Source organism: Syzygium oleosum, unplaced genomic scaffold (genome assembly GCF_021117445.2).
Source record: "Syzygium oleosum isolate NSW1041296 unplaced genomic scaffold, Sole_v2.1 Sole_v2.15, whole genome shotgun sequence".
NCBI lineage: Eukaryota > Viridiplantae > Streptophyta > Magnoliopsida > Myrtales > Myrtaceae > Syzygium > Syzygium oleosum.
This window is the reverse complement of record NW_026607499.1, coordinates 4,573,665-4,586,055: the sequence shown is the minus strand read 5'-3', so window position 1 is coordinate 4,586,055 and position 12,391 is coordinate 4,573,665. Positions and strand designations below refer to the sequence as shown.

The window sequence follows — 12,391 nt, the reverse complement described above, 5'->3', positions numbered from 1 at the left end:
TGCTGATTATAAAAAAAATTAATTGGGATTTCTCGCCAGAAAAGATAATTTTAATTCGGATATTACCGGCGAAGCCGCCAACTTAATTTGATGAGGTGATTCTATCGTTCGTTTGAAATCCTACCTATGAGAGATGTTGGGAGCTCGAAGCAGAAATGTCTGGATATCGCATTATGCTCGATGGACTTCTTTTAGGGAAGTTTATGGGAAAGTAGTTATTCGCAAATCCGACGATCGCAACATTGATAATAGCTCGACCTTGATGCTTTATTAAGTTGGCTATTGCATTCGTAATGTTAATTTTGTCTGTCACTATCAACGACGGTTGTTTAATGTGTGAATTAGGCCGACTTGATCTTTACTATCATGAATTACATAATTTCTATATATATTACAAAATTATGTCGTTAGGAGGACAAGCTATAATGATCCAAGTTAAACGTCGGGTGTGTGTTTACAAGCGACTCAATAGGACCTCTTTACATCCTATTTTGAATTCCGGGGATGTTACAAACTCCCTTATTAGAAATCTGGTTTGATTCATTCATGCCCCCCACAATCCTCGAAGCCTATCGAAAGCCACACTTTATCTGAGCCTTCTTGCCCCCAGCGATCATTCCCCGCCCTTGTCTATCGGGTCTGGGCACAATTCGTCCACGGGCCGCACATCCACCGAAGAGAATTCCGTCGTGACATCATCCATAACGATTCGACCCATTCGATTCTCCAGGGCCCGGCTTCGCAAGAAATACTCTTAACAACCCGACAATGAGATAACCATTTAGAGGCGACTGCTTACTTACGAATCGCTCCATACGACCAGATCCATCGTGGGACTCGATCAGTATGATGTTGAACGGGTCCGAATTCCCTAATCACGTCGGATCCAGAAAAATCCAAGCTTGGGCTTGCTCATTTCATGGGCCCAACCTTCACGAACCCAACTGATAATAAGATGAAATTTGGAAGGGTTTAACTTTTATATTACTTTGGAGATTAGGCCCGTTTCTCAATAAAAATGTTGGACACGAATCGTGACAAATCACCTAATTTCGAATGGACCGCATCGTTACGGATGGTACCATCCTTTCTATTAAATATTTTCGTTCGATTGTGGACGGGCCCCCCCTAACACATGTGACGAAACGATTGAGCTTTTGGCATAGCTCGCCGATGTAACTTCGCTGACTTCTGTTGGCGTAACTTACCGACTATTATATCACGTTATTAACCTTAATTTTAAGTGAGTTACTAATTATTTTTCGGGTTGTCAACTCTTTCTCGAGATATATAACACACGTTCCGAGAAAATCAAATGAACCGTAATAACTTTACGTAAGATTTGGTAATTTTCGAACATTTAGAGTTAGTAAGAGTCGGTAAATAATTCTTATGTCAATAAAGTTCTATAAATAAAAATTGATAATTTTTTAGAGAGCGGGTAATTTTCAGAAAAGCAAATTTACATTTGATAAATTCTCACAAAAATAGGTTAATTTACTGATAAGTTAATTGAGCAATAATTAACTACTCATTTTTTTAACGAGTTAATACCACGAAAAATCTCAAACCGGTACACCTGTGACAGATTTACCCTTCTTTAATTTCCGTTAAATTTTACCTTCAAATCGCTAAGTTAAATGACACGTGGCAGTTGACGGGTTTACCAGTTTGGGGTTTTACCCTTCCGTTTGTCATAGATTTACCAATTTGTGATTTTCGTGGTATTAATCCTATTTAATGGAAGATAAATTTGTCACAAATGTATCAGTTTAGGGTTTTTGGTGATAAAAAAGTTAGTTTTTGGCAAATTTGTCATAAGTGTACCAGTTTAGGATTTTTGGTGATTAAAAAATTAATTTGTGGTAAATTTATCATAAGTGTACAAGTTTGGAATTTTTCGTGTATTAACCCTTCTTTTAAATCAACAATATTATAATCGTTTTGTTTTCTTTTCCAAATTCGAATATTAGAATCGTCCCAATATATGCTGTTTCGATCGGAAAAGCAGCATTTGCGGAATCCAATCACAAGCTGCCACATCCTACTACCAACCCGACCCGTCGCCCGACGCCCCCCATGGACCCTCCTCCTCCCGCCACCCCGACCACCGCGGCGCCGGCGCCGGCGCTCCTCCGCCGCCTCTCCGCCGTCGACGCCTCCCTCTCCCGGCTGCTCCACCGCCACAACTTCCTCCCCCGCCCCCTCTTCCTCCTCCTCGAGCTCTCCGCCGACTTCCGCCTCTTCTTCCCCGTCTCCCTCTCCCTCTACCTCTCCCCGATCCCCTCCCTCCGCCCTCTCCTCGCTCCGCTCATCCTCGGCCTCCTCCTCGACCTGGCTCTCGTCGGCCTCGTCAAGCTCCTCTTCCGCCGCCCTCGCCCCGTCTACAACAAGAACATGAGCGTCGCCGTCTCCGTCGACCACTACTCCTTCCCCAGCGGACACGCCTCTAGGGTTTTCTTCGTCGCCGCGCTGGTCTACCTCTCGGCTGACGCGATGGAAGGGGCCGTCGTCGAATCGAGGTCCGGCGGATTCGTGGATCGGTGGATTGCCGACGGCAGCGAGCGGAAGTTTGTGGAGCTCGTGGTTTTGGTCGCTTCTGCTTGGGCGGCGGCGACGGCGAATTCTAGAGTCTTGCTCGGACGGCATTACGTGTGCGACGTGTTGGCCGGAGCGTGCTTGGGTGTGATCGAAGGTTGGCTTGCGCATCGTTACCTGAGGTTGTAGTGTTTTGAGGTAAGAAGTTTTCATATCATCTGATCTTTTGTTAACTATGATTGATAGATAGGTGAGTGAGAGAGAGAGAGAGAGAAATTACTGTAATCTACTGATGATAAGATCACTCCAATGCGAAAAGTTGCGAAATTTGTATGTCATTAGAGCCTGTCATTTTCCATGAATGATGTTCTACCGCAAGAATGTTGCACTTATTTGGTGGATAACAACAACCTCACATTGGACTTGAGCTATGTGTGTCGGTGTGTTGCGGAGAGCTTGTTCCATAGTAAGCCGGTTTTTAGTTGAGTTTTAAGGGAATACTGTAAAGTAGTACAGGTGGGATGTTGAACTATGGATAAATAGATTTATCTAGTAGTCACTTAGGATTATGCGGGATGAGGCGCACATTACCGACCATGTAGTACTGGCATCGGTTGGCCCCTCTTATACGAATTCGTCATGCTAACAGGCTGGCTATGCTGAGTTTTAAGGACATGAATTTCCTGCTTACCAGGCTGCAGCATGGCAATCTTTGGATTATTGGTATGTCGCCCAATTGCAACACTTGAGAAACGATGGGTCTCCCGGCATAAGTTTTGCTTATGTTCTTCCAGTGAATTGAATTTTGTGCAAGCCCCTTGAAGGCAGTTTGTCAACAATTGGAAGGGCAGTCTTTGCACCTACCGGTTGAAGTTCTCTTCCAAAAGATCTTGGTCTTAGAAGTAATTTTTCCTTGTTCCTTTGATCCCTGCATGCATGGGAGCATGTTGTGAAGTTTCACAGCTTGGCATGTGAAGCTGTCATGTCTGATTTCCTAATTTTTGTTTGAAATCTCTCTATCAACATCTCATTTTATCAATACATGTTTTGGATTCATTGATTGAAGGCGATGATTGGTGAAGAGTGGGCCTCATGGTGGTTGCGAAGTAGTCATGAAGCTCTTGTAGTTTTTAATCATTCACCTAGAATGGTTGAAGGTGAATTTAGAATTTCCAGTGAAAGGTGATCATGAGATAAGTCACTGGTGGATAAACTAGGTTGATGGTGATTGTGGTCTCTTAGACTCGCTTACTGCACTCTCGGTAGTCCCATCTCTTAGTTAAATGTTGATCCAAGTCTGTGGAGCGAAGAGGTAGTCAATGGTTGGACGGAGTCTTGGATGACAATACACATTGATGTACTGCCAAGCAGATAGTTGGCAGCAGGCAAGTTGCAGTTAACCGGGTTGATTTGCAGGGCAATGTTAGCTCTTTACAAATGGATTCCTGCACAAGCTGCACGAGTCTCCATCTGTTTTATATACAAGCAAATTTATCAGTCCATGCTAAGGGGTAGAATCATATTTACAGTCTTTGAGTGCCATCTTCAGCTCTTTTGCAAGAAAAAATTGCCATCTTGAGCTGTCATTGTGGCGAAACATTATATCAGTTGCTAGAGTTTATTTACTCTCAGGATGCAAATACATACTGAGAGGTGCGTACCAACATGAGCTTAGGCTGATCTTACTTGTCTTACGAATCTTTGGACCTTAGTTTATTTACTTCTTCGCGAGTCAGAATGTGAGTTCTTCGACATATTTTCTTTACGTGTCACAAAGATGTCAGATGACTTTGAGAGGGAGTGTCTTCCCTTAATATTCTTGTAAATTGCGCTACCCGTGGGGTCTGTAAATATTGGACAACATCATGAAAGGCATCCAGTCGTCGTACATTTTGTATTCGATTTATATAATTTAGACGCAGTAGCTACTCTTGCTCTGTTGTTATCCTCTGCATTCGAGTGGTTTCGATTTGTGCATGAATTAGATTCCTCTTATTCTGGAGCTTTCGGCTGAATTTCAGTTTGGCCCATTGGTGTTTGAGCCCATGTAGTGGAGGGCTCCTTTTGATTCTTCTCTTCCATCTCTGGCTTTAATACCTAGTACTAGCTGACATCCTAGGTAGACGAAAGCTACTCGAGAAAAAGAAAAGCTGCTCTTCCTTAGCTTTTGGCTTTTGAGCGAGGCGAATATGAAAAGCGTTCTTTAAAGGGAAAGGTACAGAATCATGGCACGTTTCTTGTTTGTCCTTCGGATATTTCTTGGCAAAATAGCACAAACAGTCCTTGAATTTTGATACAGTATATAATTTAGTCTCTAAGTTTTTAATTTGTTCAATGTAATCCCTGAACTTTAGCCTAATGTTCAATTTGATCCATGAATTTTTAATTTATTCAATGTGATTCCTGAATTTTTAGTATATGTTCAATTTAGTCCTTGAACTATTTGAAAATGTTCAATATAGTCATTCTATCAATTTAAGTGCAGGTGCTACATTGAACATTTTTAAATAGTTCATGGACTAAATTGAACATGTACTAAAAGTCTAAAGACCACATTGAACAGATTAAAAGTTTATGGATCAAATTGAACATTATGCTAAAGTTCAGGGATTACATTGAACAAATTAAAAGTTTAGGGACTAAATTGCACATTAGACAAAGTTCAGGGACTGTTTGTGTCATTATCCCATATTTCTTTAGTAAAAGTGCCCCCGTAAGGACAGTTATAAAACGACTAACTTCCAGCTGCTTAACAGTAAACAACTACAACGTAAACTCAAAAGACTTTTTGAAATTTTTGCCTTTGAGGTCTGAATTGATCCTCCGTCCTTACTGTGGTTGTGAATTTAAGTGTCAAAAAGTAAAAAAAAAAAAGAATAGGATCTTGTAAGTGGCAAATAGCGTGTTTAAAAACAGAGCACGCAGGTGATGTTATGACGGTGGCCTTTTGACTCTTGGCTGGTAGAATATTTATTAGCCAGCAGCCTCGTTACCTACAGCTCCTTTGATCCTCATGCTAAAACATTACTGTTTTCGTTAAATAATCTGCAACCTTTGAATGCTAAATTATGTGTAAATTGTCTATACTAGCGGAAAACTTGTAGTCATTGGTGGACCAGCCGCTGCTCTCATGGTCGCTAGACCTGCGCTAGAATCTATATTGTGAATTTATTTTGTGTACAAGATTTTGAAGGAGATCTACAGAAACTTTTCAACTTGCTCCACTCAACTTTTCTCGCTCCCTTGACCTAAATTCTACACCTATTCACTGCTTGAACTCATCTGGAAAGGTTCTTTTTATTACACCAATTGCAGATGATTATTCATTTCATGAAATCATTTCAGGATTATGGAATAACTGCTTAGTTGAACACAGAATCAACCCATTATTATAGGGAAGACAATGTATGGAATAAATTGCAGAGAATTTGGTTTTTTTGCTTTTGTTGGTTGTCGGAAGAAACTGCAGAGTTGAATACTAAGCGTGCTGTCGTCTGCACTCAATGTATCTTTGATGTTAAAGTGAAGCTTTGTCAAGTCCATCTTCTGGAGCAACGGAGTCTTTAATCATGTAGCTGTTAACGTGGTAACTTACCTAACGTCTTCAAATCAAATGATTTGATTCATCAGATTAATTGTAGTTGGAGCTCATTGATTGATTGCTGGCTGTTGGAGTCAAAAGGACATGACAAACTTGCTATATTGTTGCTTGCAATTATTTGTTTGCTGCAACCATTCTAGAAACGAATGATTAAAAATGTGAGCCATACCAAGGAAAAGGGACTTTAGTCCCTCTGTTTGTGAGATTGACCTATTGGGTAGCTAACACCTAAAGCCCAGAACAGTACATACAATGCTAGGCTTAATCATTATTCGGGCATTATTCAGGTTCGGTGGATGGAGGCGACTGGAATATCTTCTAGCTAAAGCGCGGGCGTCCATCTTATCATTACCTTTCCCATGAATTGTTCCAACTATGATGCTCATAAGGAGATAAGAGGTTTTTGAACTTTGAACATGTTTCCTTACAAAAGCTTAGGGTTCTCTTTGACGATTGTGACCAGCATTAGTCAAATTCAATCATCTAGCTACTTAGGGGTATCCACTTATCGTGGGGGTCCTGGACACAAATTGGTTCTTATTCGCTCTATGTTCTAAGGGATGGTCCCCAAACTTTTGTTGATAAAAAGTGGCTCTTGGACAATGAGTAGGTTCATTTTTTGGCTGAGGAAGCTTGTCAAAGTGGTGGGACAGCCTGCATATGCAAACGCCAGCTTTTCTTTGCTTGAGTTGGTCATAGTTTTCGAATCCTAGAAGGCCCGCTTTAGCGCATGTGAAGGAGCTTGGGAGAAAGAGAGGGAGTTTGAGAATGTTACACTGTTTCGCACAAACTCTATTTGCTCATGTGCTGGTAATCTCGTGGTTTGACTGGGCCATAGATGTCCACCATCCACAGAGCTAAGAGTAAATGCTTTACATTATGCTGAACGCCATGGATTATTGTATCCTGGGGTACACGTTGTTCTAGAGGTCTGTAAACAAGTTAGCTCAGTAATTATGCTATGCCATTTACTTGAACCAGTGCCGAACAAATCGTGGATCGTAGCTATATTCTGGAAATTCATCACAAATAGGAAGGACGGTCATTGTTTTTGGGTAAGTAGGGTTGGGAGTAAGTGACTGCTCGTTTTACTTGTCTCGTATGCAATTTACAGCATGGTATCATCTCCACTTTTAGTTGCTACATCTAAGTTCTGGTCATGGTCCCCTACCTGGTGCGTTGGACTTTTTTGAGTTTGGAAGACTTCGACCCTGATTTACCTGGAAGCTTGACCGGTCAACTCTTTTCTCGTCAGGGCACTAGTCAGAGGAACTTTTGTGCTTAGATTCTGACACATGTAGATGAATCTAAGCACGATAAATTTTTTCTCAGTTAGCTTGTAGGATACTGTGGGAGTCCAAACGAATCATCCCATCATGCAATGCAAGCATGTGAGGCTAAATGGGTTTGGAGTCCAAACTGATACTGTGGGAGTTAGCGTGTGGCGGTGAATTGATAGACGCTGAGGAGATCTGCCTAAGCCACATGCTCAGCAGCTCAGGACCACAAAGCCTTTGAAGGATTGAATGAATTTTCACTTTCTGAGTTTACGCTAGTGTACCAATTCCCCATATGATTGCAACAGAACAGAGGAACCTGGACAGCTAGATTCAGAAACAAAGGGACTGACAATAAGATCATTTCCCCTTCTTTCTTTTTTTCTTTTTTCGCTTTTGTGAGAGAGAAATGTTGGTAGAGTCTGGAAAAGATGAACCGTGTCTCTGACTCAGCTGTTTTCCATAACCCCACCAGCTTCAATGTTCTGAAAATCAAAATCCAAGCATCTGCTGGCACCTACCCTGAGCATCTTCCACCCATCTGGCTGCTGACTTTGGTTTTTCACCAATGTTACTGCATGATCCTCAATTTTTATAGACCTTAATCTATGCAGCAGCAGTAGCAGAAGTGGCAGTAGAGAGAGAGATGTCTGCATAAAACGCAGCTACTGCACGTAATGCATGCATGTGCTGTGGCCTTGCTCAACTGCTGTTGTTCTCAGTGTAGTACTCCAACTCCCCACGATAACTTCTGGTCCATCTTCTTCCTCTCTCTTTTTTTTTGTTTCTTTTCTTTCCCCGAGCATTATTGTGGCTCGGGAAACGAATAGAAATCATTTGCTGTCTTGCATTGAAAAACTAGGAAGCGAGTTCTGTCTCCTGAGGAAAATCAAAGGGGAATAAATTAATGAAAATAACCAGAAAAGAGCAAAACCGACACAGTAAATGTACCATATTCTCGAGATTTCTTATCACAGTACGATACTGTATCTACATTTCATCGTAATCAAGTGTAAAGCATCGCGAATTGCAATATTCCTTGTCCTCGCGACCAAATGCAGAGTATGGTAAGATGGAAAAACTTGCACTGTCATGAAAAAAAATCTCTATATACAGCGCTAACTTCAAGCCTTATTTTGGCTCCACCATTTTTCTTTCCGGAAATATATCTCGTGGGACCGGGTCGGGTCAACACCGTAGGACCCGAAATTTTAATGTTTTAATTTTTAAATTAATTTTTTTTCCAAGTGGCTCTCTCTCTGCCATTGTAGGGGCCGGCCTCTGGCACCAGCTATTGGTTGAATGAGGAAATGGAGATTGTTGACCCACTTCTTGGGTCTACGTCAAACTGCTTCTCTTATTTTGTCTCAGTGACAATCCTTAACACGATCCTGTAAATTTGTACTCACTTTGCCGCATCTAGATCCTCTCAATTTGCGATCTGGGAGTGAATTCAACTTGTTCCGTCGCCGAATCGCCTCGCATAGGCTTATATGTTTGAGGGCAGTCAGGATGCATTTCACAGGCAATATAAACGAACGATCTTCATTCTTCCCTTCTTTCGCCGGAGTGTCCAGTGCCCGGTACCGCCCCGATTACTGAAGAGATGTGAAGGAGAAAATGCACGCGTTCTGGATTTTTATCCGCGAAGCCCAAACTTCACGTGACGTGCTTTTGCGATGGATGTTTACTATATTCTTCTGAAAGAATATCTATAAATAATTGTTTTGCACGAGGTTCTTGATGTTCATACAAGCGATGGTCTTGATAAGCCAGCTGGTCATTGTCATTAGGAACCTCGAGTCACCCTAATAATAACATCATAGTTGCACGGGCAATCCTTTAGTAGCTTGTCACTGTCTTTGACCTAAGGTTCTCCCATGATCTCTTCAAGACTATCTTTCTTTTCTTTTCTTTTGGCCCGAACCCTAAAACAATGACTTGACGCTGGTTCAGAGGAAAAGCAATGACTCAACCACTCCGTGCATTTCCACCCTTAGAGGGTTCAATATGTCAAACGATACCACGTGACATGGGGCCAATCTAGGTTATCTACCTCGTGTGTTCGCTAAGTCATAAGAGAGGGCAACGAGGGCGTCGGCATGAAAGATCGGCAATCGTGAGTATGGGTTAGGTATGGATCGTCGTCGCATTTCCATGTACTTTTTCATGCCATGGTACAATCATGGGGCCTTTGCATAACAAAGTTTGAAATCGAGACTAGACCAATTGCCTTCAAACAAGGTGTGCATATCGTGGTGATCGAACCCCTAATTGATTCCCACTTCATGGCCTTGGTTCGGCGAAACTACTCGGGTCAATAATCGTGAATAATAACGCAAGGAGAGCATTCGTCAACGATTTATGTATTGAACCCTCATTTTAGAAGTTAGATTAAGGGTGCGTTTAAACTACTCTTCATGTTCTTCCAAAAAAAACTACTCTTCATGATAAAGGAAAATATTTTCCATGAAATTCATTTTCAAGAAAAATAGCTAATTTTTATTGATTTGGTAGTTTAGGGAATGCGATTTCCTTTGTCAGAAAATAAAGTTATTTTCCCCCAATTTAAGCCTATTGTTTTGACTTTATGAAAAACATTTCCTGTAAATTGATTAATATTTCGTCATCTAAAGATCGAAAAGTTAGAAAACAATTTTCCGAAAACAAATTTTCGTTCAAACAAATGGACCCTAAACCCTAACTTTCTATCGTACATGAGAGCTTCACTGATGATGGGATGATCCCAAACATGGAGAGAGGAAGGGGGAATGGGGAGGCACATGTAGTGCTGGGGAGACACATAATTGTGTGATTTGATTTGATGTAAAATATAACATCGACACCTTGATGAGAGCTTTGGTCCGGACATTCGCGTAGCCATGGGGACCCTTTTGCTAGTGCAAAATTGAGCTGTTTCCCAACTGGAAAAATTGTTGCTGTAATCCCCTCTCCTTCGAAATCGATGAGATTGCGATTGTTAGTCTTCCTCTCATAAATATCATTGGTGTTTCCGTTTCAATTATTGTTGTTTAGTACTTGTGGAAACATGGATTTGATTGCTCGTTTTCCGACCGTCAACTTAGCCCCCAATGGGGGGTTTTTCCTGTTTCGATGTTCTCTTTCGTCCTCTTTCGAATTCGAAATTTCAAGTGATTCAAAAGGCTAAAAATTGTCTCGAGCCTGAGCAATTATTATTATGATGACCCCCTTTATTAGGTCAAAAGGCAAGGAGAAAGGGACTTTTGTGCGCGTATAAAATCGTCGTACAATTACTTTTTTAGTTAAGTTTTCATCTAGAATAATGTCGATATTTGTAATTGATCGAGTAGAAGTCTAATCAAAAAAATTTTCTTCCAACAGGGGATGAAAAGAGAACAAAACCCTTTTTTCGGTCGGAAAACAAAACCCATTGGATCATTTCCATTGTAGATATGAACATCATTTTTGTCGTTATATTTTGTCATTTTAAATGCGTTCAATAGCCGGTATCCTTTTTCTTGTGATTATGTCTTTCACAATACGATTTCCCGAGGCTTCTTCTTCTTTTTTATATAAGTCTCATATATACGAGAGTCCAAACTCAGACATAGATGATTCGACCAAAAATTAAAAAAGAAAAATAGAAAAAAACTGAGACATAGATGACCCATTTGATAAATCAACCACAGAAAAATATCTATAGTTCTTCATTTCTTTTTCTAGCATGATATATATGTTATATGTGTAACTCCGTTAGAAGCACATTTTACAGCTCCTTCTAGATCGATGCCAACCATGATCATCACAGCATATGTCGGGGCATCTTCTGACAATGATATCATACCCAGCTTGACACATTTTCCCTCTGCTGGTCATATTCCTGTTTATTGTGCCTTAAATTTCTATATTTTCCGCTGCATGGGAAGCTACTTTCTCGGACCCAGAAGTCAGAAGATCTTGGGGTGGCCAAATTCATCCGATTCTGATATTTTTTCTTTGGCCAGCATCTAATTTCGAAATTTGAGATTACCACAAAAAGTGAAGGGTTCGAAATAATTAATTAAAGGACAAGACAACGAGAATTTCATTTTAAGTAATTTCCCGCTTGGAAATAATAAAGCTTTTTTTAGATATTTAATAGTTATTACAGACTTTTCATTACTTCCAAAACTTTGGATTTGGACTTCTGTATATTAATCAATATCCGATGTTTTCATGATTGAATAGTAATCAAATGTCGCGTTTAAAAAAGGCAAAAGTAGAAGCAAACAAATAAAAGCAGACATAATTTAAGACAGGCAGTTGTTTGCTATATATGTGGGAGCACACATACAATGTAGTTGGAATTATTTAGATTCCTTATCCAAGTCTAATTTGGTGCAAAACTAGTTGAATTTTTAATTTCGTCTCATCCATCCGGTCGGTATAGCCCGCATAGTCAAAGTCTAAAGTAGGACAGATTGTAGAGGCACCACGCCACCACAAATTTCATAGACAAAGAAACTTCAAAAGACTGTAGGGAGTGTACATTTTCATATATATTAACAGGGTGTTCATGACTCTTTAAGTACTCGACTGATCTCCATCGAGTTTGATGGCATTTTCATTCTATTCACGTCGGATAATTACCCGAAACGCATAGGTTTGTGCTCTCGAGGGTGATTTCGTGAGAATGCGCAAACGTGGCGATTCAAATTCAAATCTCAAAGTGCGGAGTAAGAATATGTTTACACTGGAGCAACTCCTTGGATCAATCTCTAGAGAGAGTCTACTTGTTTGCCGTTGGGAGGAGCTCACTCAATTAATATATACGGCACACTCTCAAAGGTGTTGGAAAGGGATCAGCTATCAATAGCCATTCAAGTACATTTATTTATTAGTCTGAATTTTGTCCCCACTTTTCTGCTGCAAAGGACCCCAAATATATAATAATATATATGTGAAGTTTATTGGTGAAAATGTGACACGATGCTCTCTGAATCTGTCCTCCACT

At 40.6% G+C, this 12,391-nt stretch overlaps 1 protein-coding gene across 9 annotated transcripts; it reads left to right on the top strand.

Annotated features, from left to right (window-relative positions):
- The first annotated feature begins 2,024 nt into the window (after positions 1 to 2,024).
- On the top strand, positions 2,025 to 6,770 carry LOC115687860 (probable lipid phosphate phosphatase beta). Of its 9 annotated transcripts, none has more exons than XR_008818067.1 (3): positions 2,025 to 2,736; positions 3,188 to 3,261; positions 3,605 to 4,466. XR_008818067.1 is itself a non-coding variant. In XM_030613561.2 (2 exons), the coding sequence occupies exon 1, from the start codon at positions 2,080 to 2,082 to the stop codon at positions 2,725 to 2,727; it is 648 nt and encodes a 215-aa protein (XP_030469421.1). In that variant the 5' UTR covers positions 2,025 to 2,079; the 3' UTR covers positions 2,728 to 2,736; positions 6,427 to 6,770. The 9 variants fall into 9 exon arrangements, 3 of the variants coding, with proteins under 3 accessions (XP_030469421.1, XP_056174364.1, XP_030469417.1); XR_008818065.1 differs by having other exon boundaries at positions 3,333 to 4,466; XR_008818066.1 differs by adding an exon at positions 3,333 to 3,440 and having other exon boundaries at positions 2,025 to 3,261.
- Positions 6,771 to 12,391: the final 5,621 nt, after the last annotated feature.